Source organism: Candoia aspera, chromosome 4, assembly GCF_035149785.1.
Source record: "Candoia aspera isolate rCanAsp1 chromosome 4, rCanAsp1.hap2, whole genome shotgun sequence".
Lineage (NCBI taxonomy): Eukaryota > Metazoa > Chordata > Lepidosauria > Squamata > Boidae > Candoia > Candoia aspera.
In genome coordinates, this window is record NC_086156.1 from 102,867,798 (window position 1) to 102,891,545 (window position 23,748).

General features: G+C 50.6%; 1 protein-coding gene and 1 long non-coding RNA gene across 3 annotated transcripts in view; both read left to right on the forward strand.

Moving 5' to 3' along the window:
* LOC134495761 (NACHT, LRR and PYD domains-containing protein 1a allele 5-like) overlaps nt 1–12,672 on the forward strand; it is a 38,122-nt gene extending 25,450 nt beyond the window's left edge. For both annotated transcript variants that reach the window (XM_063301408.1, XM_063301407.1), the window contains one exon: nt 12,265–12,672. In XM_063301408.1, coding sequence (XP_063157478.1) covers nt 12,265–12,476 — 212 coding nt within the window. In that variant the 3' untranslated portion in view covers nt 12,477–12,672. The remainder of the gene's footprint in view (nt 1–12,264) is intronic.
* Nucleotides 12,673–18,001: 5,329 nt separating this feature from the next.
* Nucleotides 18,002–20,025, forward strand: LOC134495776 (uncharacterized). Its single transcript, XR_010067844.1, has 2 exons — nt 18,002–18,979; nt 19,467–20,025. It is a non-coding gene; the product is annotated as an uncharacterized LOC134495776 (long non-coding RNA).
* The last annotated feature ends 3,723 nt before the right edge of the window (nt 20,026–23,748 follow it).

Genomic DNA, 23,748 nt, shown 5'->3' on the forward strand with positions numbered 1-23,748 from the left:
GCCTTCATCACCGAGATGAAGCGCTACTTTGAGGACCCGCTAGCCAAAGAGAGGGCTAAAAGCGCACTCCAAAGCCTCAAACAGGGCGCACGAACTGTCCCGGACTACGCCCTCGAATTTAAAGCCCTCGCAGGGAAGATCAATGACTGGTCCGAGACCACCCTGCTAGAAATGTTCAAAAGGGGCCTCAACCGCGAGGTACTCCAATGGGCTCTCTACCGGGACGACCCGGAGACTCTGCAAGGCTGGATCCACCTCGCGGGGAGAGCGGAACATGCGCACCGCACCTTCCTAATGGCGACGACAGAAGACAAAACCAACACCAGCCCAAAGGTACCCGCGCCACACTTGGGGCCGGCCGGTCCCACATATCAAAGGAAGAAATTTACTCGCGGGCCCTGCGGGAGGTGCGGAAAAATGGGGCACAAAACAGCAGATTGCTTCTCCAACCGAACCCTAGCTAGCGCTCCCAAACCCACACTGAAACCTAGCCTCAAACCAATGAACCTGCCGCCACCCCCCCACCGCCGAATGACCGGAGCCACAGCAACACCGGACGAAGGCTGGGACGCTTACTTGGGGGGAGAGGACGCCGAAGACCCAGACCAGCCGGCGGGAAACGCTCCCCGCCTGCCCTAAAATGCGCCGCGAGGCAGGTGGTGGGACAGAGGCGCGAATCACTTCGACAGAGCGACGAAAGCTCCATAATAATGGCGGCAATCAAGCTCTCCGTGGGCAACGGAGCCACCACGGCCGCGGCACTAGTGGACTCGGGGTGCTCAAAAAACCTGATCCACCCCGACATAGTCGCCAAGCTCGACCTACGCTGCCTCCCCCTACCCACGCCGCTGGCATTCCACCAGCTGGACGGCTCAACAGCGGGAGGGAAACCAGCCACGATGCAGACTGAGCCGGTCACCCTACAAATGGGCACCCACACCGAACGAACATCGTTCGTGGTAACCCACATAGGGCGGCCCATCGTAGTCTTGGGAATACCATGGCTCGCGACAAACAACCCGCACATCAACTGGAAGACCCGCACCTTCCAATTCGACGACGGCGCGTACCGGGCGCCAGTTCCGGCGGGCAGGACCAACCCCACTGTGGGACGGGCAGAGGCGGCAACCCAGGACAACATAGCTACCCCAGAAGACCTACCTGAGCAATACGCTGACTTCTCAGAGGTCTTCGGAGAGGCGGAAGCTGATCAACTACCCCCCCACCGCAAGACGGACTGTAGGATTGACCTGCTGCCCGATGTCCCCTTACCTAGGCCGAAGATTTACTCAATGACCCCGAAGGAGATGACAACCCTCCGGGAGTTCATTGACAAAAACCTAGAGAGGGGCTTCATAGAGCCGGCATGCTCACCGGTCGGAGCGCCCGTCTTATTCCGGGAGAAAAAAGACGGCACCCTACGGCTCTGCACCGACTACCGGGGCCTCAACGCAGCTTCCCTATCCAATAAATACCCCTTACCCCTCGTGAAAGACATGCTCGCCCACCTGTCCACGGGCAGAGTATTCTCCAAGCTGGACCTTCGCGAGGCGTACTACCGAATCCGAATCAGGGAGGGGGACGAATGGAAAACTGCGTTCAACTGTCCCCTAGGCGCCTTTCAGTACAAAGTGCTGCCATTCGGACTAGCAGGGGCCCCGTGTCATGCGCTGCCTACCTCCGAGTAATACACAGACGCTGATTCCGTGAAACAGGCTCTGGTTTATTCGCAGTGTAGATACAGTATAGGAAAAAAGCTGAGAGTGACAGGAGCGCGCCGGTGCGGGGTTTAAATACCCCGCGCCGGTCAGCGCCCCCTCACTCGCGGTTACGTCACCCCCCCTTTGTCCAACACGCTGTCTTGCCGGTAGGTGAGGGGTTGCGAGGCCCCGCTGGCGCTCCGGGATCGCCCATCATCGGTTTCCCTATTCCTCCGGTGATTGCTGTCAGCTGGGCGATCTCCGTTGCGCTAGCGCTAACAGCTTGGGTGTGCCTCGCGATCCGCTTAGCCATTGTCTCTTGTCCTTTAGTCTTTGTAAGTTGATGGCTACTTATCTTGAGCCCCTTCCCCTGTTTCCTTGTTATTGTCATGTGTGCCATTGCGCTGATGTCTTCAGCTCAACGGCACTCATGACATACTGCCCCCTGTCCGAATAGTGCCCCCCCCCTGGTTTTCTGGTTTTTTACCAGGAGAGCTGTCAAAATGGTTTTTTTTTTTTTTTAATTTCCCGCCGGAGTGTTTTTCGCCCCTCCCTTTGTTCCGCCCTCTACCACGTGTCTCTCTAGGGTGTGTTCTTAGTGCGCGTGCCCCGGTCACACCCTGGGCGTGCGCATGCTCTGGCCACACCCTGTTTGTTTGGCTCAGTTCGACGAGGAGAGAGGCGTGGCTGGTCGGGTGCTTATCAGCTCCAGGTAGGGCCCTTATTTTTTATTCTAAGTGCGTCGCCTTTGTTATGTGTGCTCCTGGGCGTTGCCCCCAGGATGCCCTGTTGACTTGCTTGCCACTCCCCCGTGGGCCCGGGGTGGGGGGAGGGTGCTGGCGACTGCTTGTTACTGCCTCGTGGGCCCGGGGCGGGGGGGGTGAGTCCCGGGGGGGGAGGTCCACCCAAGTCGCGGGCTTGGGGGGGCCCTTTCCCTTGGGGCACGGTAGGCGGGGGGGCCCACGGGGGAGGGGTTATGCAGGTGACGGTTTGCTAGTCTTGGTTTCGGCTTGTCGGGGTATGCCCGGTGAAAAGCCCGGGTCAGGTCAGGCGCGTTAACGTTGTGCGCCGCCACCCATTCTGGGTGGGGGAAGTGTTTCCACCTGACCAAATAGTGTAAAGTTCCCCGTTGCCTGCGAGAGTCGAGTATGTCCCTTACGTCAAAGTGATGTTGCCCGTCGATCATCACCGGTGAGGGCAGTGGCGTGCTTGGGTGCCATCGAGAGGTGGTTGCCGGTTTCAGGAGGCTGGTGTGGAACACCGGGTGGAGTCTCCGTAGGTTGTGTGGCAGGTCCAGGCGTATTGCCACTGGGTTCACTATCTGCGTGACTCGGAACGGCCCGATGTACTTAGGCCCCAGTTTTTTCGAGGGTTGGGGTGACTTTAGGAATTTGGTGGATAGGTAGACCATATCCCCCGCCTGGAACGTCGGTTGTTGGCGCCGGTGCTTGTCGGCCTGCTCTTTGTAGGCCGCCTGTGCATCCTTCAGCGCTGCCGTGATTATTGGCCACGATTCCGCAATCTTCCGTCCCCAGTCACTAGCGTCCACCTGGGGTTCCGGGGGTTGTGGTAGCTCTGGTATGGGGACGAAGTCGTGCCCCGAGACTACCTCGAACGGAGTTTTCCCCGTGCTCGTGTGGACAGCGTTGTTGTATGCGACTTCGGCGAACGGGAGCAGTTTGGCCCAGTCGTCTTGATGATAGTTGGTATATGAGCGTATGAATTGCTCTAGGGTGGCATTGAGGACCTCTGTGGCTCCGTCCGTCTGGGGGTGCCAGGCAGTGGATAGGGCCTGTTGGGTCCCCGTCAGCTTTAGGAAGGCCCGCCAGAATTTAGAAGTGAATTGTGTGCCCCTGTCAGTCACCACACGTGCGGGACATCCGTGTAACCGGTACACGTGGATGAGGAAGAGTTTGGCTAGTTGTTGTGCGGACGGGACTGACGTGCAGGGGATGAAGTGGGCCTGTTTCGAGAAATAGTCCTTCACCACCCAAATGGCCGTTTTCTTCTGGCTGGGTGGGAGGTCCACTATAAAATCCATGGAGATTTCCTCCCATGGGCGGGAGGGTTCTGCCACCTGTTGTAAAAGCCCCGCGGGTTTGCCTGGTGCCCGTTTGGCCCTGGCGCACGTTGGGCAGGACGCTACGTAAGCTTTCACGTCTCGTCTTAGCGCGGGCCACCAGAATTGACGCCTTGTTAGGTGCAGGGTCTTAAGGAACCCAAAGTGTCCCGCTTGCTTGGCGTCGTGGGATCTATGCAAGATCGCTTGGTGTTGCGAGTCCGGGACATAGATTCTGCCTTCCCCCCATGCCAGGTCCTGTGCCATTGTTACCTTTTCGGGGTTTGCCAGGAACCAGGGGTCGGTTTTGAGGGCGGCGGCGAGGTCCGTGCGTATCCCCCCTGGTAGTTGCGGTTGGCGTCGTCTGGTCACAGGTTGTCCCGCCGTCGGTTGCGCCGTAGAGTCGAGCTGCCTCCGAGCGCCGCTCCGGGTGGTCACGGCCATCCCCAGTTGAGAGGCGGATAGGACCGTCCCAATGGTGTCTGGGGCGGGCTCTTCGTCTTGGGGCAGTCGGGAAAGGGCGTCGGCCAGGAAGTTCTTTTTACCCGGCATGAACTTCAGCTGGAAGTTGAAGCGGCTGAAGAATTGGGCCCATCGGACCTGTTTTGGGCTGAGGCGTCTGGGCGTTCGGAGGGCCTCGAGGTTCCGGTGGTCGGTCCAGACCTCGAATGGTTGGGTGGCTCCCTCGAGTAGGTGTCTCCATGTTTCTAGCGCCGATTTTACCGCGAAGGCTTCTTTCTCCCAGACGTGCCATCGCCTTTCTGTCTCGGAAAATTTCCTCGACAGGTAGGCGCATGGTTTCAGGAGTCCTGTGGGGTCCTTTTGGAGTAGGATGGCCCCCAGGGAGAAGTCTGAGGCGTCGGCTTGGACCACGAACGGCCGTTCTGGGTCCGGGTGCACGAGGATTGGCTCCGTTGTGAACAGCGCTTTCAACTTGTTGAATGCGGTCTGGCACGCGGGAGTCCAATTCAATACTGTGCCCGGGTTCTTGGCGCGTCGGGTGTCCCCCACCCCTTTGGTTTTGAGGAGGTCCGTTAGGGGGAGGGCTATCTCTGCGAACCCCCGGGCGAATGACCTGTAAAAATTCGCGAAGCCGAGGAAGCTCTGGAGTTGGCGTCTGTTGCGGGGGCGTTCCCAGTTCAGCACCGCCTCGGCTTTTGCGGGGTCCATTTCTATGCCGTCTCCGGAGATTCGGTACCCCAGGTAGTCTAGGCGCGCTTTATGGAATTCGCACTTTGTGGGTTTGGCATAGAGTTGCGCCCTTCTGAGTTTGTCGAGGACTTGCCTGACTAGGGTCACATGTTCCTTGTGCGTTTTAGTGTAGATAAGGACGTCGTCTATGTAGACGAGGACCCCTTTGAACAGGTGTTCATGCAGGACGTCATTGATGAGCTGCATAAACACCCCGGGGGCCCCCGCGAGTCCGAACGGCAGCACTTTGTACTGGAAGGCACCTAGGGGGCAGTTGAACGCAGTCTTCCATTCGTCCCCCTCCCTGATTCAGATGCGGTAGTACGCCTCGCGAAGGTCCAGTTTGGAGAAGACTTTGCCCGTGGACAGGTGGGCGAGCATGTCTTTCACCAGGGGTAAGGGGTATTTGTTGGACAGGGAAGCCGCGTTTAGGCCCCGGTAGTCGGTGCAGAGCCGTAGGGTGCCGTCCTTCTTCTCCCGGAATAAGACGGGGGCTCCGACCGGTGAGCATGCTGGCTCTATGAATCCCCTCTCTAGGTTTTTATCGATGAACTCCCGGAGGGTTGCCATCTCCTTCGGGGTCATCGAGTAGATCTTCAGTCTAGGTAAGGGGACGTCGGGCAGCAGGTCGATCCGACAGTCCGTCTTGCGGTGGGGGGGTAGTTGGTCAGCTTCCGCCTCTCCGAAGACCTCGGAGAAGTCGGCGTATTGTTCCGGTAGGTCTGCTGTGGTAGCTGCGTTGTCCTGTGTAGTCGCCTCTGCTCGTCCCACAGTGGGGTTGGTTCTGCCCGCCGGAACTGGTGCCCGATACTCGCCGTCGCCAAATGTGAAGGTGCGGGTCTCCCAGTCGATGCGCGGGTTGTTTGTTGCGAGCCATGGCATTCCCAGGACTGCAATGGGTCGTCCGATGTGGGTGACGACGAACGATGTGCGTTCGGTGTGAGTGCCCATTTGCAGGGTGACCGGCTCGGTTTGCATCGTGGCTGGTTTCCCTCCCGCTGTTGAGCCGTCCAGTTGGTGGAATGCCAACGGCGTGGGGAGGGGGAAGCAGCGGAGATCGAGTTTGGCGACTAAGTCGGGGTGGATGAGGTTTTTTGAGCACCCCGAGTCCACTAGTGCCGCGGCCGTGGTGGCTCCGTTGCCGGCAGAGAGTTTGATTGCCGCCATTATTACGGAGCTTTCGCTGTTCCGTCGAGGTGGTCCACGCTGCTGTCCCACCGCCTGCCTCGCAACGCGTTTCAGGGCAGGCGGGGAGCGTTTCCCGCCGGCTGGTCTGGGTCTACGTCGTCCTCTTCCCCCCAGTAGGCGTCCCAGCCTTCCTCTGGTGTCGCTGTGGCTCCGGTCATTCAGCGGTGAGGGGGCGGCGGCGGGTTAGGTGGTTTGGGGCTAGTTTTCGGGGTGGGTTTAGGCACACTGGTCGGCGGTCGGTTGGCGAAGCAATCTGCCGTCTTGTGCCCTAGTTTTCCACACCTCCCGCAGGCCCCACGAATAAATTTCTTCCTTGGGTATGTGGGGCCGGCCGTCCCCACGTGTGGTGCGGGTACCTTTTTGCAGGTGTTGTTCGTGTCTTCCGTAGTTGTCATGAGGAAGGTGCGGTGCGCGTGTTCTGCTTTCCCCGCGAGGTGGATCCACCCGTGTAGAGTTTCTGGGTCATCGCGGTAGAGGGCCCATTGAAGTACGTCGCGGTTGAGCCCCCTTTTGAACATTTCCAGCAGGGTGGTCTCGGACCAGTCGTTGACCTTCCCCACGAGGGCTTTGAACTCGAGGGCGTAGTCCGGGACAGTGCGTGCGCCCTGTTTAAGTCTTTGGAGTGCGCTTTTCGCCCTCACTTTGGCTAGTGGGTCCTCGAAGTAGCTTTTCATCTCGTTGATGAAGGCGGGGAAGTTGGCGAGGGCGGGGGAGCTGGACTCGTACAGTTGGATGTACCAGTCCGCCGCCCGGTCTTGTAGTTTGATCGCCACAGCAGCGATCTTGTCCGCTTCGGAGTCGTAGGAGTGTCCGTGCCTCCCCATGAACTCCCTGGCGTTCGTGATGAAGAACGACAGTTTCGCGGGGTTCCCATCAAAGAAGATGGGGAAGTCCTTTGGGGCCCAGGCGTTTTGTGTGCCCCTTCCTCTCGCTTCCCGGCCTGTGGTGTCGTCCGCCTGGGCCGTTTGTTGACCTTCATTTGGCCCGTGGGGGTTCGGCGCTTCGCTCGGGGTGTGGACCTGTGCGGGGACGTCGTTGGGCGGCGCGGGGGGCATCAGCGACTGAAGCATGGTCCGGAGTTCCTTCAGTTGGGTCTCCATGGCCGCGAGTCTAGCTTGTGCGTCCTCGTCCGCGATCCGCGCCGCCGCTGGGGCCGGTACCGTCGGTGTGTCGGTGGGGGTGGGTTGCCGGTGGGGTTCAGTCTCTCTCGGCCGTTGGTCCGCTTCCTCCGCCGTCTGCTGGGTTGCTTCTTCATCCTCCCCCGTGCTTACCGCCGTTGGGCTGCCGCTCCACGCCCGTTGCTGGGGTGCGATGTGGGGCGCGGGGTTCTCCGCTGGTCTCGGGAGGTATGTTGCTCCCTCCCGTGGCCGGGTTGCCTCCGTCGCCATCTCCCCTTGGGGTTGGAGCTGAGGCTCGGGTTGGGTCGGGTGGGCGTCCATGGCTCCGGGAGTCCGCGGTGCCTCTGGCCTCGATCGGTCCTCCTCTGCTTCTTGCCGTGCGGCTCGCCCCCCTTGTCCGCGTCGCGCCGGCCTCATCGTTCCTGGTCTTCTCGCCGTCTACTCCTCCCGCGGCTCGTTATCGTCCGGTGGGGCTCGGCGAGGCTGAGTTTATGACTCTCAGCTTTATGTCATGCGCTGCCTACCTCCGAGTAATACACAGACGCTGATTCCGTGAAACAGGCTCTGGTTTATTCGCAGTGTAGATACAGTATAGGAAAAAAGCTGAGAGTGACAGGAGCGCGCCGGTGCGGGGTTTAAATACCCCACGCCGGTCAGCGCCCCATCACTCGCGGTTACGTCACCCCCCTTTGTCCAACACGCTGTCTTGCCGGTAGGTGAGGGGTTGCGAGGCCCCGCTGGCGCTCCGGGATCGCCCATCATCGGTTTCCCTATTCCTCCGGTGATTGCTGTCAGCTGGGCGATCTCCGTTGCACTAGCGCTAACAGCTTGGGTGTGCCTCGCGATCCGCTTAGCCATTGTCTCTTGTCCTTTAGTCTTTGTAAGTTGATGGCTACTTATCTTGAGCCCCTTCCCCTGTTTCCTTGTTATTGTCATGTGTGCCATTGCGCTGATGTCTTCAGCTCAACGGCACTCATGACACCCCGGGGGTGTTCATGTAGCTCATCAATGAGGTTCTGCATGAACACCTGTTCAAAGGGGTCCTGGTCTACATAGACGACGTCCTCATCTACTCCAAGACGCACGAGGAACATGTGACCCTAGTCAGGCAAGTCCTCGAGAAGCTAAAAAGGGCGAAACTCTATGCCAAACCCTCAAAGTGTGAATTCCATAAAGCACGCCTAGACTACCTGGGGTACCGAATCTCCAGGGAAGGCATAGAGATGGACCCCGCAAAAGGCGAGGCGGTGGTGAATTGGGAACGCCCCCGTAACAGGCGCCAACTCCAGAGCTTCCTCGGCTTCGCGAATTTTTACAGGTCATTCGCCCGGGGGTTCGCAGAGATAGCCCTCCCCCTAACGGACCTCCTCAAAACCAAAGGGGTGGGGGACACCCGACGCGCCAAGAACCCGGGCACAGTATTGAATTGGACTCCCGCGTGCCAAACCGCATTCAACAGGCTGAAAGCGCTGTTCACCACGGAGCCAATCCTCGTGCACCCGGACCCAGAACGGCCGTTCGTGGTCCAAGCCGACGCCTCAGACTTCTCCCTGGGGGCCATCCTACTCCAAAAGGACCCCACAGGACTCCTGAAACCATGCGCCTACCTGTTGAGGAAATTCTCAGAGACAGAAAGGCGTTGGCACGTGTGGGAGAAGGAAGCCTTCGCAGTAAAATCGGCGCTAGAAACATGGAGGCACCTACTGGAAGGAGCCACCCAACCATTCGAGGTCTGGACAGACCACCGGAACCTCGAGGCCCTCCGGATGCCCAGAGGCCTCAGTGCAAAACAGGTCAGATGGGCCCAATTCTTCAGCCGCTTTAACTTTCAGCTGAAGTTCATGCCGGGCAAAAAGAACTTCCTGGCTGACGCCCTCTCCCGACTGCCCCAAGATGAAGAGCCCGCCCCAGATATGATCGGGACGGTCCTATCCGCTTCCCAGCTGGGGATGGCTGTGACCACCCGGAGCAGCGCTCGGAGGCAGCCCAACCCCACGGCGCAACCGACGGTGGGGCAACCAGTGACCAGACGGCGCCAACCGCAACTGCCAGGGGGGATACGCGCGGACCTCACCACTGCCCTCAAAACCGACCCCTGGCTACTAGCAAACCCCGACAAGGTGACGATGGCACAGGACCTGGCATGGGGGGAAGGCAGAATATATGTCCCGGACTCGCAACGCCAGGCGATCTTGCACAGATCCCACGACACCAAGCAAGCGGGACACTTCGGGTTCCTAAAGACCCTGCATCTAACACGTCAATTCTGGTGGCCCGCGCTGAGACGGGACGTGAAAGCCTATGTAGCATCCTGCCCGACATGCGCCAGGGCCAAATGGGCACCAGGTAAGCCCCTGGGACTTTTACAAACGGTGGCGGAGCCCTCCCGCCCATGGAAGGAAATCTCCATGGATTTCATAGTAGATCTCCCACCCAGCCAGAAGAAAAAGGCCATTTGGGTGGTGAAAGACTACTTTTCGAAACAGGCCCACTTCATCCCCTGCTCATCGGTCCCGTCCGCCCAGCAACTAGCCAAACTCTTCCTTATACACGTGTACAGGTTACACGGATGTCCCGCACGCGTGGTGACCAACAGGGGCACACAATTCACCTCGAAATTCTGGCGGGCCTTCCTAAAGCTGACAGGGACCCAACAAGCCCTATTCATGGCCTGGCACCCCCAGACGGACGGAGCCACAGAGGTCCTCAATGCCACCCTGGAACAATTCATACGCTCATACACCAACTACCACCAAGATGATTGGGTCGAACTGCTCCCGTTCGCAGAAGTCGCATACAATAACGCCGTCCACACGAGCACGGGGAAAACCCCATTCGAAGTAGTCTCTGGGCGCGACTTCGTACCCATACCGGAGCTACCGCAACCCCCGGGACCCCAAGTGGACGCTAGTGACTGGGGACGGAAGATAGCGGAATCGTGGCCAATAATCACGGCAGCGCTGAAGGAAGCACAGGCGGCCTACAAAGAGCAGGCCGACAAGCACCGGCGCCAGCAACCGACGTTCCAGGCAGGGGATATGGTCTACCTATCCACCAAATTCCTGAAGTCACCGCAACCCTCGAAAAAACTGGGGCCTAAGTATATCGGGCCGCTTCGAGTGACACAGGTAGTGAACCCGGTGGCAATACGCCTGGACCTGCCGCACAATCTACGGAGACTCCACCCGGTATTTCACACCAGCCTCCTGAAACCTGCAACCACCTCTCGATGGCACCCAAGCACGGCACTGCCCTCCCCAGTGATGATCGACGGCCAACAACATTTCGAAGTAAGAGACATACTCGACTCTCGCCGTCAACGGGGAACACTACACTACCTAGTAAGGTGGAAACACTTCCCCCACCCAGAATGGGTGGCGGCGCAACACGTCAAGGCGCCAGACCTGACCCGGGCATTCCACAGGACGTACCCCGACAAGCCAAAGGGTCGCCAAGCCGAACCGGCCCCTGAACACCCTTTTCCCCGCGGGCCTCCCCCCCCCCACCCGCCGCGCCCCCAGGGGAAAGGGCCCCCCAAGCCCGCGACTTGAGTAGACCTCCTCCCCCCCGGGACTCACCCTCCCCCCGCCCCGAGCCCACGAGGGAGTGACGATTGGTCACCAGTGCATGCCTGGGGGCAACGCCCAGGATGCACACATACAATGGCAATCGCACAATGCAAAAAGATAAGGTTCCTACCTGGAGCTGAAAAGCACCTGACCAGCCACGCCTCTTCCCTCGACGAACTGCGCCAAACAAGCAGGGTGTGGCCGGGGCATGCGCACGCCCAGGGTGTGGTCGGGGCGTGCGCACTCGGAACACACCCTAAAGATGGACACGAGGTAGAGGGCGGAACAGAGGGAGGGGCGAAAACACTCCGGCGGGAAATTTTAAAAAATAAATAAATAAAAATTTTTGACAGCTCTCCTGGAGAAAACCGGAAGGCCGGGGGGGGGCACTATTCGGACGGGGGGCAGTATGTCATGAGTGCCGTTGAGCTGAAGACATCAGCACAACGGCACACATGACAATACCGAGGAAGCAGAGGAAGGGACTTAAGATAAGCATAGCACGCACAACAACAGACACAGACCCCGGCCGGATGATTCAGCCATCAGGACACAAAAGAGGAAGAAGGAAAGACAAACACAGGGCGGATCACGAGGCACACCTAAGCTGTCAGCAAAGTGCAACGGAGATCGCCCAGCTGACAGCAATCACCGGCTGAAGGAAGAAACAGATTATGGGCAATCCCGGGGCACCAGCTGGGGCCCCGCAACCCTTCACCTACCGGCACGAAAGCATGCAGGACAAAGGGGGGATGACGCAACCCAAGGTGAGGGGGCGCTGACCGGCGCGGGGTATTTAAACCCCGCACCGGCGCGCTCCCTTCACTCTCAGCTTTTTTCGTGTCTAGCACTACGTTTGAATAAACCTGAACCTGCTCTTCTCCGAATCAGCGTCTGTATTTTACTCAGCGGTAGGCAGCGCATGACACCTCCTCTCTTTGCCAGGTTGAATAATGCCCTTTGACCTGTCTGAGGTGCTGAATTGCTCAGCGCCCTTCTTTGATTACATAGCCTGCAGGTTTGCAAATCCACGAACGCCCTGCCGCCAGCATTTCACACGTCTGGCCTTTTTTACTTCAAAGTGTCCTCCATGGTCCTGCCAGTCTCAGGAAGCTGGCAGGGGAGCTCTTGGCGCCATGGCAGGATGACATCCTGACACAAGGTTCGTGTAACTCTTATTGGGTATATTCAGGATTAAGCATTTGTTGTATTTTTTTTCTCTCAATCACCAGATACTCATTTGTTCCTAGGAAATAATACGCAGTCTATGTCACACAGAGGGTAGACTCAGGGAAACCCATGGTACTAAATTGGTTGGGACAATCACCTCTGGGACCAAAGCTTTGATTTATATATTACCTTTCCTTGAAAGGGGAAAATGCCATATTCAACAGAAAAGTGTTGGTTCCTGTTTTCATTTTTCTTTCCTTTTGTTTTAGAGGACTTGCAGGCTCAGGATGCAGAGGATGCAGCCAGAGAACAAAGAATTCAGCAGGTATCTTCTGCTTCTGGCATGCAACATCCAGAAAAAGGTACTGTGATTAGTGTCTTCCCGCTGTGTACAAATCTGCCACACTATGAAAACTGGGGATCCTCCACTGTTTTATCTTCTTGCGCATCATCCTCAATGAGCTTGGCTGCTGTTGCCTGACAGATCTGGGCAGATGGGCACTAGGCTTGGAAGGCTGCATTAGATATATACGCTCCATATAAGACAATATTAGGATCACAGCATGGTAGTGTTAACCTCCATCCTCCTGCACCATCATTTCAAAACTGCCCATGAAAAGCTGCTATTTATCACCCAAAGCACAAAGCGGAGTCGACGATTGTGGCTAAGAACAAAGAGCCGACGACGAGTAGATTTGCTCCTTCAACTCTCTCTGGACACAGAGAGGATGCAAGATCCCCTGAGCCGCACTCCATATGGTTGCTCCTGACAAGAAGACCGCCAGGTAGTGGTCTCCCGAGGGTGGGAGAACCAGGAGACAAGGGAATTTGCCGTACTTGCTCCAGCCGCAGTTGGAGCCTTTCAAAGGACAGTAAGTTTGCACTTCCTTGCTAATCGCCTTTGGAAATTGCCTATTGACTGCTTTAAGGAAGCAGTTAATAGACACCTTCAAAACGACGAGGCTGAAAATAGCAGGTTAGTGCCTTCAATCCTTAATAGTAGAAAATGAAACTGCATCTTTATAAGTTTTCAGAATTCAAAATGCACAGCAAAAAGCAAGACAAGGTTTTGGCTATAGAAAGTTTTAAATGGATTAAAGGCTCAGAAAATGTTGGAATAGTTGATCTGGAATATGGAGACTCTGAAATTAATTTTTAAGAATAAAGGTATTTCCGTGGGAAAGAAAAATCATTTTCGACATTGGAGACATAACAAGATAAGCAACTCATAATGGCATGTAGAGATATTGTGGAGGAATGGCAGTGGGAAAGTGTCAGATATGTTGGTGTTTTTATGAACATCCTTTCCCAGAAGTAGCTGTTCTACCAGAAGAAACTGTTACAGAAAAAGATTTGGAATTAAACTTCAGAAAAGATTATGGAGAGTAACATAAGCAAGGATCTATCACTGGATATACAAAAGAATATTGGATGTGGCTCTAAAAATTAAGGAGGAAATAAAAATGCCAATTCAAGAGAGTAAATGGAATAATTTCTTCTTGCTGGACTTACAAGAATGCTTGTTAAAGTTTTGAAGAAATTTGAGACATGAGAGAATCATCATCTGAATGGGTTAAAGAGCAAGATTGTTTTATGTAAAAGGAAGGATTATAAAGTTGACTTATTTGACCAGGGTTAAAATTATGTTGTTACTCTGGGGGGTCTTTCTGGTAACCTGATGATTTATGCAAGGCATTGTATAATCTCCCCTAGAGACTGAGGAGCATATAGGCTCCTGATGTAGCATCCATTCATCTTTTTAACGAACATTTTCCTGATTGTCCAGCTGTGCCTTGAATTGTGAAAAAAAGGGAAGCCATCGGAATATTGCAGAGAGGAACAACATACTTCACAGCATCCGTATCATTATCATCCGCAGTGTTTGTGGATTTTACTCCAAGACACAGGAAAGGATACAGAGAGTCTTGATTTCAGTTAAGGATATACATCTTTAAAGAGTCTTGTAGCACACAACTACAATCCCAAGGCTTCCAGCCAAGAGCGGGTTGGTGCTGAACTAGTGTAAGACTTTAGTATAAATATATCCCTTTTCTTTTCTTTTCTTCTCTTTCTTTTTTACAGAGGTGCATTTTGTTGAACGCCATCGGGAGGCCCTCATTCAGAGAACGGCCACAGTGGAAGCAATTCTGGATCGGCTGCATGGAGATGTCCTGAGTGATGAGCAATATAAAAAAATCGTGGCAAAGGAAACAAGCCAAGATAAAATGAGGGAGCTCTACGAGCTGCTGCCTAGCTGGAACCGTTTCTGCAAGGATTGTCTCTATGAAGCTCTGAAGGAAACAAACAGGTTCCTCATTGATGACCTCGAGGGACAGTGAGGCAGGCAACAGAAGTGAAATACCATCTCGGGGCATAGAAAATCCAGCTCCATATATCACAAGAATCCCATAGAACTACGCATATAGCACCTTTACACATAGGACTATATAGTATCTTTACACATACAGGCTATATTTACAGTTGACCTGGTTACTGGATTGTTCCATTTTTCTGAGTTCACGGAGCACATCAAACCATAAACGAACCAAACAGGCTGGGTTCACTCAATATGCCATGTTACAGAAACATCGAAACAAATGTGGCATGATATGGGAACGCAGCTGCTAGATCTTTAAATGACCCAGTTAAGAATATTGTGTGAACAAAGCCAGTGATTATCATCACACATAAGAACTTCACTCGTTTTGCTCCATGCAAAGAAATGTGGAAATATCCCTTTGAGATGAAAAACCCAATAAGGGTAACTGCATTTGAGTGAAAGACACTAGGACACGGCAGGACACAGATCATCATCACCCCCTTGAATAAAGTTCATTGTCCTTTTCCTCTCTGGGGGCAGCACCTCCATAGCCTGACTGGATAAGCTGCGGTGAGAGCTCCATTCAGCCTCCAATGCTTTTTCAGAAAGTACTTTGGATTACTTGATGATTTTAAATGTGGATAGGATTGATGGAGGGAGGAACCAACTTGCGAATAAAAAGAATGAGATTTTCTATTAATACAGGTTTTACTCTGAGTGCTTCCACTTTACATACAGTAGATCACGTCCACATTCCTCATTGCCTTGCCTATATATAGCCCTTGATTGCATTCCAGATCAAAAACCGCCTGTTATCCAAAGAAATATGTCCATTTATGCAAAAATAACAAGCGTTATCCAGATGTTATGGGGTGTGATTTCCCCAGTCCCTTCTCACTGGCCATGCTAGCTGGGGCAAGGGGAGCCCACATCTGGAGCCCACCAAGCAAACTGTCTCTCCTGCTGTAGAGAGTAATTAGCTCTAGCCTCCGTCGTGAGGCCAAAGGTAGGGAAGCTGTAGAGCCATGTTTCTGAACCTCAGCAACTTTAAGATGGGTGGACTTCAACTCCCAGAATTCCCCAGCCAGCTTGGGAGTTGAAGTCCACACATCTAAAAGTTCCTGAGGTTGAGAAACACTGTCCTAGAGAGTAAGCAAGATGACCTCGGTAGAGATATACAGCAGCTGTTGCATAGGCCAGAGGGGCTAAAGAGTGTCGTTAAGTCCAGGCCGTCCAGATAACAAGAGGCGGCTCAGACAGACACCTCCCTAATTCACTGAACTATAAAGAGGAGGAGGAGGTATAGCATAACCAGACTTGCAAGATTCTGTTGTTATAGCCAGTCTCAATAAAAGTAGTTTTAGCCTTCCTGCGGAGCTGATTTCCTGGTCTGGTCTACCTAGTGGGGCTGGCAGAAGCTCAGGAAATAATTGTCCAACTGCCCAGATTCCAAGCATTCCTTTTACTGGACTGGAAGCACAAAAGCTAGTCCATGTTATTCCTGATGTTGTCTGAGTCACATGTCTAGTAAAATCAAGGTAGTCCCAGTGCAAGGTTGTCATTCTAAATGATGCACTGTGAAAGGAAGAAAGGATAGAAAAAGGAAAACAAATTCAAATACCAAATGGCTGTGAGTCTCAGCGGGGTAGCGGGTGGACTTTCTTTGATCCTGGTCTCAGTCTTAACATTCCCTTTTGTTCCTTCTATTATCAGACAATCTTGTCAAAATTCCCCAAATTTACACACAGACTTTGTTTTAGTATGAAATAAAGCATCTTCTAGTTATCTCTTACTTTGTTGTTGTTGTTGTTGTTGTTTTAAGAACAAGGATTGCAGGCAAATGAATGTGTGGCTTCCGGAACTTTTTTGTTGATGCATATTCCCTTTTAATTCCCCGGTCTGAAATATTCTCGTGGGTAAATGATGGGATGGAGTGAGTTGGCATATCATCAAAGTGTTATTACAGCCAAAGGCCAGCAAGAAAACAGATCACTGATATGGGAGGCCATCTTCAAGATGCCTCCTCTGCTGCAATCTTGAGGCTGGATGACAAAACATGGTATGATGTTATAAGTAAGCTGAAAGTTCTTGTCAATAGAAAAGCTACATAGTAATCATCTGGCTGCTCTGGCATTATTAGTAAAAAGGAGAGACTAAGATTTAGCACTACTGTAAATATTTTAAGCATATACACAAATGCATAACTGGAAGTTGTAGAGAAATTAGCAATACAAGCCAACAGATGATCTAAGCAAAGTGCAACGCAGATTTGCCCATATGCTCCCAATGCAAATATTTAAAGGAATCCGTTACAGAGAGGGTTGTGTTTTCACAACAGCTGCAACACATGAAAATGTAACTTTGTCTGAAATGTATTGTGTAAAGGTTTATTTTGACAGAACAAACACATTGTGTATCTTGTCGTAATGCACAGTTTTATTGCAGCCTATTTTAAATTTCAGCATTACTTAGGATGTAAGTACTATAATGGTTGCGAATAAGGGCATCTTTCTGCCCACTTTGTTATACGGAAGGGACAGTTGGACATGCCCAGAGAAATGCAGAAATTGAATGCAGTGAGAATGGGAACCCTAAGAAGTGTATGTATAAAACAAGTGTCAAGAATTAATGGCTGCTGAATGAATATGGTCTGGATACAAAAGTGAGTGACCAGCATGAAAGAAATCTGTTGGGATGGTTTGGTTATATAGAGAAACTGAATCACAAAACAAATATGTAAAGGAAGAGCAAACGGATCAGTAGTTGGGTGGAACAGATGAGATCCTCAAAAAGAAAGATGGAAAACTTAAAAAAACAAAAGGCAATATATGAAGAGACCAATGGAGGTGGTAGGAAGTAAGTTTGCAAGGGTAGAAAGGGAAAGGTATAGTGAATGGTGTTGGTGTAAATTAGTTTTAGGTGCAGGTATATTTAATTATTTTTTCCTAGTTTTATACCTTTAATTTCTCTGACTTATTTTCTTACTCCTTTTCTGTGCTCTGCATAACACTGCTTATTCTCAGACCTGTAATGGGTATCTGTGCACATCCCGCATGTATGTAAAGAATATGGCCATGGGTGTTCGCAGACGCAAATGCTGTCTACAGTGATGTAACTAACATGGTGTAGCGGGCAGAATCTGGCTCAGTTTCCCAGTTTAAATGGACCTGCTGTGCAGCTCAGGAAAATGCCCATCAGGCTTCGGGCAGGCAGTAGCTCTGCAGAAGCCTGGGTGTCTGGTCTCTGCGCAGAACCAAACCAATGTGGGTATGGAGAGCAGGGCTCAGCCACCAGAGGTGTGTGGACAAGCCAACTGTAGTCACAAAGAGTTAGGGCGATCCTAGCCTCTGACTGGGTCAGCAACCAATAGCCAATGAAGCATGCCAGATCACAAAGATGGCAACATTTTTTGCTAAGACCTCACTAGAAAAGTACTTTGGTTATAGGTTTTCCATTACTGCCGCAAAACACTGGAAAATTCCAGGAATACCAGGATTACAATATACTGTAATCTTTTTAGCTCTTCTTAAAAAGATCCACAAGACGTTACTTGTAGAGTAACCCTGCTGACAAAGCTATAGGTGCGAACAGATTTGTTGGGACTAACCAGTTTCTGCTATAGACATTTATTTCTCAGCAGTTAACCTATGAGCATTTGTTTTTATAATTATTCGCTGCCCAGAGTCACTGGTTTGAGATGAGCAGCTATACAAATTGAATGAATGAATGAATGAATGAATGAATGAATGAATGAATGAATGAATAAACAAACAAACAAACAAACAAACAAACAAACTTTCCTGAGTTCTTATCCTCCTTGTCACTTTTGCTATAAGTCTCATCAAGGGGAACCAACCAGGAAAAGATGAGGGAACTCTACCAGTTTGTGCCCAGCTGGAACCGTTTTTGCAAGGATTGTTATTATGAAGCCCTGAAGATGAAGAACAGGTTTCTCCGTGAAGACATTGAAGAGAAAGACAGGAGAGCTGCTGCTTCATTGTGAAGCACGGGAATCTATCTCTAGACTGGAGGCTGCAGCTCCAACGTATCTAGAGGACATCAGGTTGGAGTAGTTTACTATAGACCAGGGGTAACAATTTTGGGGCTGCCAATGACAACACTTAACTCTGGGGTGGGGGACTGAGGGGATAAATTAAGCGCAGCCTCATTTTGCACTGGGTAGAACTGGGAGGGAGGTTTTGAAGGGTTGCTTTGCTTTATTCAGTAATTGTGATGTGCCTATTTTAAGGTGAATATTTCCCCAAAATAGCTGGAAACCATGCAGAGGTTTTCAGCAACCATGGTCAGAGGAGTGTTTGAGGTCTGCAAAAGGGACCTTGATATGTGGTCATACATGACCCTGAGGTAGAGTTGCCCACCCCTGCTGTAGATTTGTCTTTTAAAAATTCAGTGTGCTTTAAAAATGTGCATGTAACTTCCACTTGGCTTGGACTGGCCCGAAAGAATATCCACAGCCAGGGCTGCCTTTGTCAGTCTCTTATAGTAAAACCAGCAAAGAATGAGTTTGGTAGTTTGAAACACAGAACCTGCCCAATCAACTTTCCTGCCTGACTGGGACAAGATGGCGCTCAACTACAAGTGGTCCTGCCGCCACACAAGTACAAAACCCAAAATGGCAGCCAGCTGAACTTTCTTTGCTGATGGTCGGTGGGATTTTCCATTGCACCTGAGAATTGCGTAGCTGAAAGGGCACAGGGCAGGCTGCAGGGCACAACCAGATCCACCCTCAAGACTTCACGGCCATTCCTAGTGGGTGGCCTCACTCCATCTAGTCACACAACTGCTTTTGGCAGGGACCAAATAATAAATTGTGGCATAAGTATTCGTGGTCTCTTTGTGACTTCTCCCATGAACGTGTTTTTGACATCCTATGGGATGTGTATATGTATATACTGTATACAGTATCTGTGTGTATATGTGTATGTTAACTGAATTAGATAGTTGGAATCAACTAGGACTAAGCTAGACTGACCATAAGTCCTGTTCTGAATGGGACAGTCCCATTTTTTTTAACATTTCCAGACTGTCCCGTCGTTTTTATCTAAATGTCCATTTTGTCCCATTTTCTTAAAAACCTTACTTAAAAATTTGAAAGTTTTATTGATTGATTGATTGATTTGATTTCTATAGCCACCCATCTCAACAAGTGACTCTGGGCGGCTTACAACAAGTTCCCGTGAACCTGTCAGAATGCAGTCTGACTTTGAGTGGAAGGAGGGGGAGCTCAGCAGAAACGGCAGGAAAAAAGCCGCAGAGCTCAACCCGGCGGGAAACCTAAAAAGAAAAAAAACAGGATCAGCTGATAGGCGGTGATCAAAGGGCAAGCTGATTGGCTCCTGCCTTGAAACAGCGGGAAGAAAAGAACGTAAAAGCACAGGCAGAGGAGGAACGGCTTGTCAGGGACAACGGTTCACTAGACACTCCAGCCCAGCCTTGCCTCTCACAAATGAAGGAATCTGAAGATTCCCAGCCCGAGAAAACTGGAGAAGTTCCTGCCTGCTGATCCGGCCTGTCGCCCAGCCCTGCCCTGTTTTGCCATCCCAATGTCCCGTTTTTTTCTCAAGGAAATACGGTCAGCCTATGCCTAGCACCTCTGAGTCCCTCAGCATCACCTGTGCGTCCTGGTGGTGTCTCCCAAACATTCATTCCCAGCTTGTAATTGCCGAGACATTAACAGAAATAACAACTTTCCAATAAATCTGGCAGTGGGTGTCAGTCATAGCTCTTCAAGCAGAGTCGGGCGCCATTAGTCCCCCAGAACTGGCAATATACGAACAGGAGACCTTTCACACCACTATTTGTTTAACATCACTGCCCATCCGTAGTAGCATTTCACTTTAGCCCTCTTCAATGTCTTGCCCTGTGCAATACTGGAGGGAAGATACAATAATACCCTTTTTGCAGACGTTGTTTGGAAGAACCTGATTTCCTAGCCTACAGGTCCCTTCAATGGCCTTTGAGCCAGAACCGATGCTTTGCACTCAAGCGCATACGCCCATCTGTAGACGTCCCTGTGCCTGGGGACGTGTGTTCCTCATACTGCCAGGAGAGGCACCAAATTTCTTTCAGCTGCCATTTCCCTGTACAGGGAATCATTTTCTTAATTCTCTGATTCGATTAATGTATAATTTTATTCTGTTCTTTTAAGTCTCGTACACTGCATCAAGGTTTTATCTTTGCCGTCATATTTCTCATTGGCCAATATATGATTTGACTTATACAGTAGACATTACATTCCTTATATATACATTTGGGAATTAAACGTGTGTTAAGAGAAGTTATACTGGGTTAAGAGAATTACAGTATATTGATAGACTAGAAAGGTGCTACCAATACAAACATCGAGGACTGGATTCAAAAAAGTGTGCAGTAATTTAGTAATTTTTGAAAAAAAGCAAAAAAGACCCTTTTTCAGCCAAAAAAGTGACCAAATATTTTCCCCTCTGACATAGATTTATAATATTTTACAAGGATACACCATTTTATGGGTAATTTGATGTTTTGTTATTACATATATTTGCAATATATTTAGGTGATTTATTATTTTAATATGTTAATTCATGGGGGGCTGTACTTTTTAAAAATTGTTTTAGTAATAGAATTTAAAAATTAAATCTGTTGGACAGGCATATATTGCCATTTTTAAAAACTCGTTTTGTTTCTTTGTTTTTAGTGGGGTTTTGCTGTTCTTTAAAATTACAATAAAATGTTTTTTTAAAAATCATTCCCAACTTGTACATTGGTAAAATAAAAATTATTTTCGAAGAAGCTACTTAAGTCCCCAGTTCTTTCTTGTCCTCCTCCAAAGCAAGCTGGTCCTGGAAAGGCCGGCCCGAACTATGTTGGGGCGTCGTTGCTGCTTTGATCAGTAAGACACCGTGGCAGCTGCAGTCCTGCACAGGCATCATCTGCCTTTTCTGCTGGACAGCTCCAGACCTGCCAAGCAAGATGCGTCTCCTTGCATAAGAACGGGCAGCAACTTGGTTTTTGGCAGGGCTGCACTGCGTTGTAGAAAAGAGGCCCTTAAAAAAGGCAGGGATGTTGGCTGGGGGACAACTTTCAGCCTTTTTTGGGAGAAAGGAGCATTCTACAAGACAACACACTCATCTTGCCTCTTATTTCAGCAAAAGGAAAAGCAGTTTTCGGGGGGGGCACTCTAAGATGCTCTGAGCCCACAGAATGGGGGGTGGGTGTAATACGTGTGGGCTCCAGGTTGCCATTCCTGTCCAAGGCTGGACGCGTTTGCCTTAATTATGAAGGACAAGCCAGATATGGAGTGAGAGAACTATGTTGCAAACTCACTGGGTTATTTCTAAAACTGGGTCAATTCTTGTGAATTTGTCTTTAACAACAGTGCTGGATCGTACTTTAGGACCGGGGGAAAAAGAGTTTAAGAATTCTGTTCAGCAATAACAGAAGTGAACATGAAGTGGAAGAGTTACGTGTTGAGTGAGGGAGAAATATCACGGTGGCAAGTGTGCGTAGAGAATTCAGCAAGTTTCAGGAACGACAAAAGTTAATGTATTGGTAGCTAGATGGATTGTTCTCTTTCTCACAGTAGCACAGGAATTTTCTGTAGGACTTTATTGTGTATAAATCAGCTGATCTTGATTGTGTCACAGAGAATTAAAAGTTCCCTTTAAATCCCTATTTTTGGGAGGGGGAAAGGACTAATTCTGGCTTGAGTGGAAGTGGGAAATAATTTCACCACAAGCAATGAATGGTCCTGACAGGGATTACGTGTATAAGCTGGGTAATACGGAACTGCAAATAGTGATTTAATGTATCGAACTTATAAAAACTATTGCTTGTATGGGTTGGTAAGGCTCCAAGGAGTGCCCAGCCAACACAGCCCCTTTTGCAGAGTAACCGGATCTCTTCTCGCATGGAATGATAAAGATATTTAATAAAATCTTCTTCTTTTTCCTCTTACTTAAGTGTGTCTGTGGTCTTGGAATCTTCCAGAGAGGCTAATAATTCCGTTGTGTTATCCTCCACCACGCTGTCACAAGTTTATTTTTATTATTTTTATTTTATTTTCACTTGTAATTCTTGTTATAGCATGATGACTGAATCTGCTTTTAAGGTGTGATGGAAGTAAGTATTTCTGCTTTTCCCTCTAGGAGCCAAGTATGACCTATAAGTCATCCAGAGTCATTTGGAGTGGGGTAGCTACAATAAATCTAATAAATAAAAAATAAAAAAATTCTACTCAATACCACCCTTCCACCAATTAAGTGTCGTTGACTTCTACCACATAACTCTGTTTCCAAGACCTCTGCTTCAGCCATGTTCCGTTATTTGGATCCAACAGCTGACGGCCAAGATGTCCTCAAATTCTAAGCCTTTGGAGATGAAATCCTCTGCTTCAAGTAACTCCAGCTGGATGGCTCTGACACCGTCTTTAAGTTCTAGCATGGCATATTTTCAGGTTAGTCAAGTTTGGGGTAGTTTGAATCAGCCTCACGGTCTTCAAATCCTTAAAAACTGCAGTTTCTTCTATCTCACAACTGAGAGATGAATCACATTAAAAAATTAAGTAATGATTATGATTAGGTGCCATCAAGTTGTTATCAACGCTTAGCGGCCACATATAGACAGATCTTCTCCACCATGATCCATCCCCAACCTGGTCCCATAGCTCCTCCAACATTGCACCCATAACCACTGTAACTAAGTCCATCACCTGGCTGCTGGTCGTCCTCTTCTTCTCCTCCTTCCACCTTTGCCAGCATGACAGCCTTCTCGAGAGCGAGGTCTTCATGTAATGTGTCCAAAGTCGGATCATTTAAGCCTGGTCATTTGACTCAAATCCCCTCTCCTGACCAAACTCAGCTGCCTTTTACAGTACCATCATTGTAAGATTTCCTCTGCACCTAGGAGTTCTCGTATGGATCTTCTTCTTGGCAAGACTCTCTTGTAAGGTCTCCCTTTCCTACCACTCCTTTGCCCACTAGTGCATTTCCTGAAATTCTGGCTCTCAAGGGGCAAACCTTGCCCATACCAGCTTATATTATGTTATCTGCTGTAGCTCCTAAGAGCAGAGACATCACACTGACAACAAAGGCCCGCATAGTTAAAGCAATGGTGTTCCCCGTAGTAAGATATGGCTGCGAGAGCTGGACCATAAGGAAGGCTGAGAGAAGGCAGATAGATGCTTTGGAACTGTGGTGTTGGAGGAAAATTCTGAGAAAATTCTTGCCTTGGACTGCAAGACGATCCAACCAGTCCATACTCCAGGAAATAAAGCCAGACTGCTCACTTGAGGGAACAATATTAAAGGCAAAACTGAAATACTTTGGCCACATCATGAGAAGACAGGACACCCTGGAGAAGATGCTGATGCTGGGGAGAGTGGAGGGCAAAAGGAAGAGGGGCCGACCAAGGGCAAGGTGGATGGATGATATTCTAG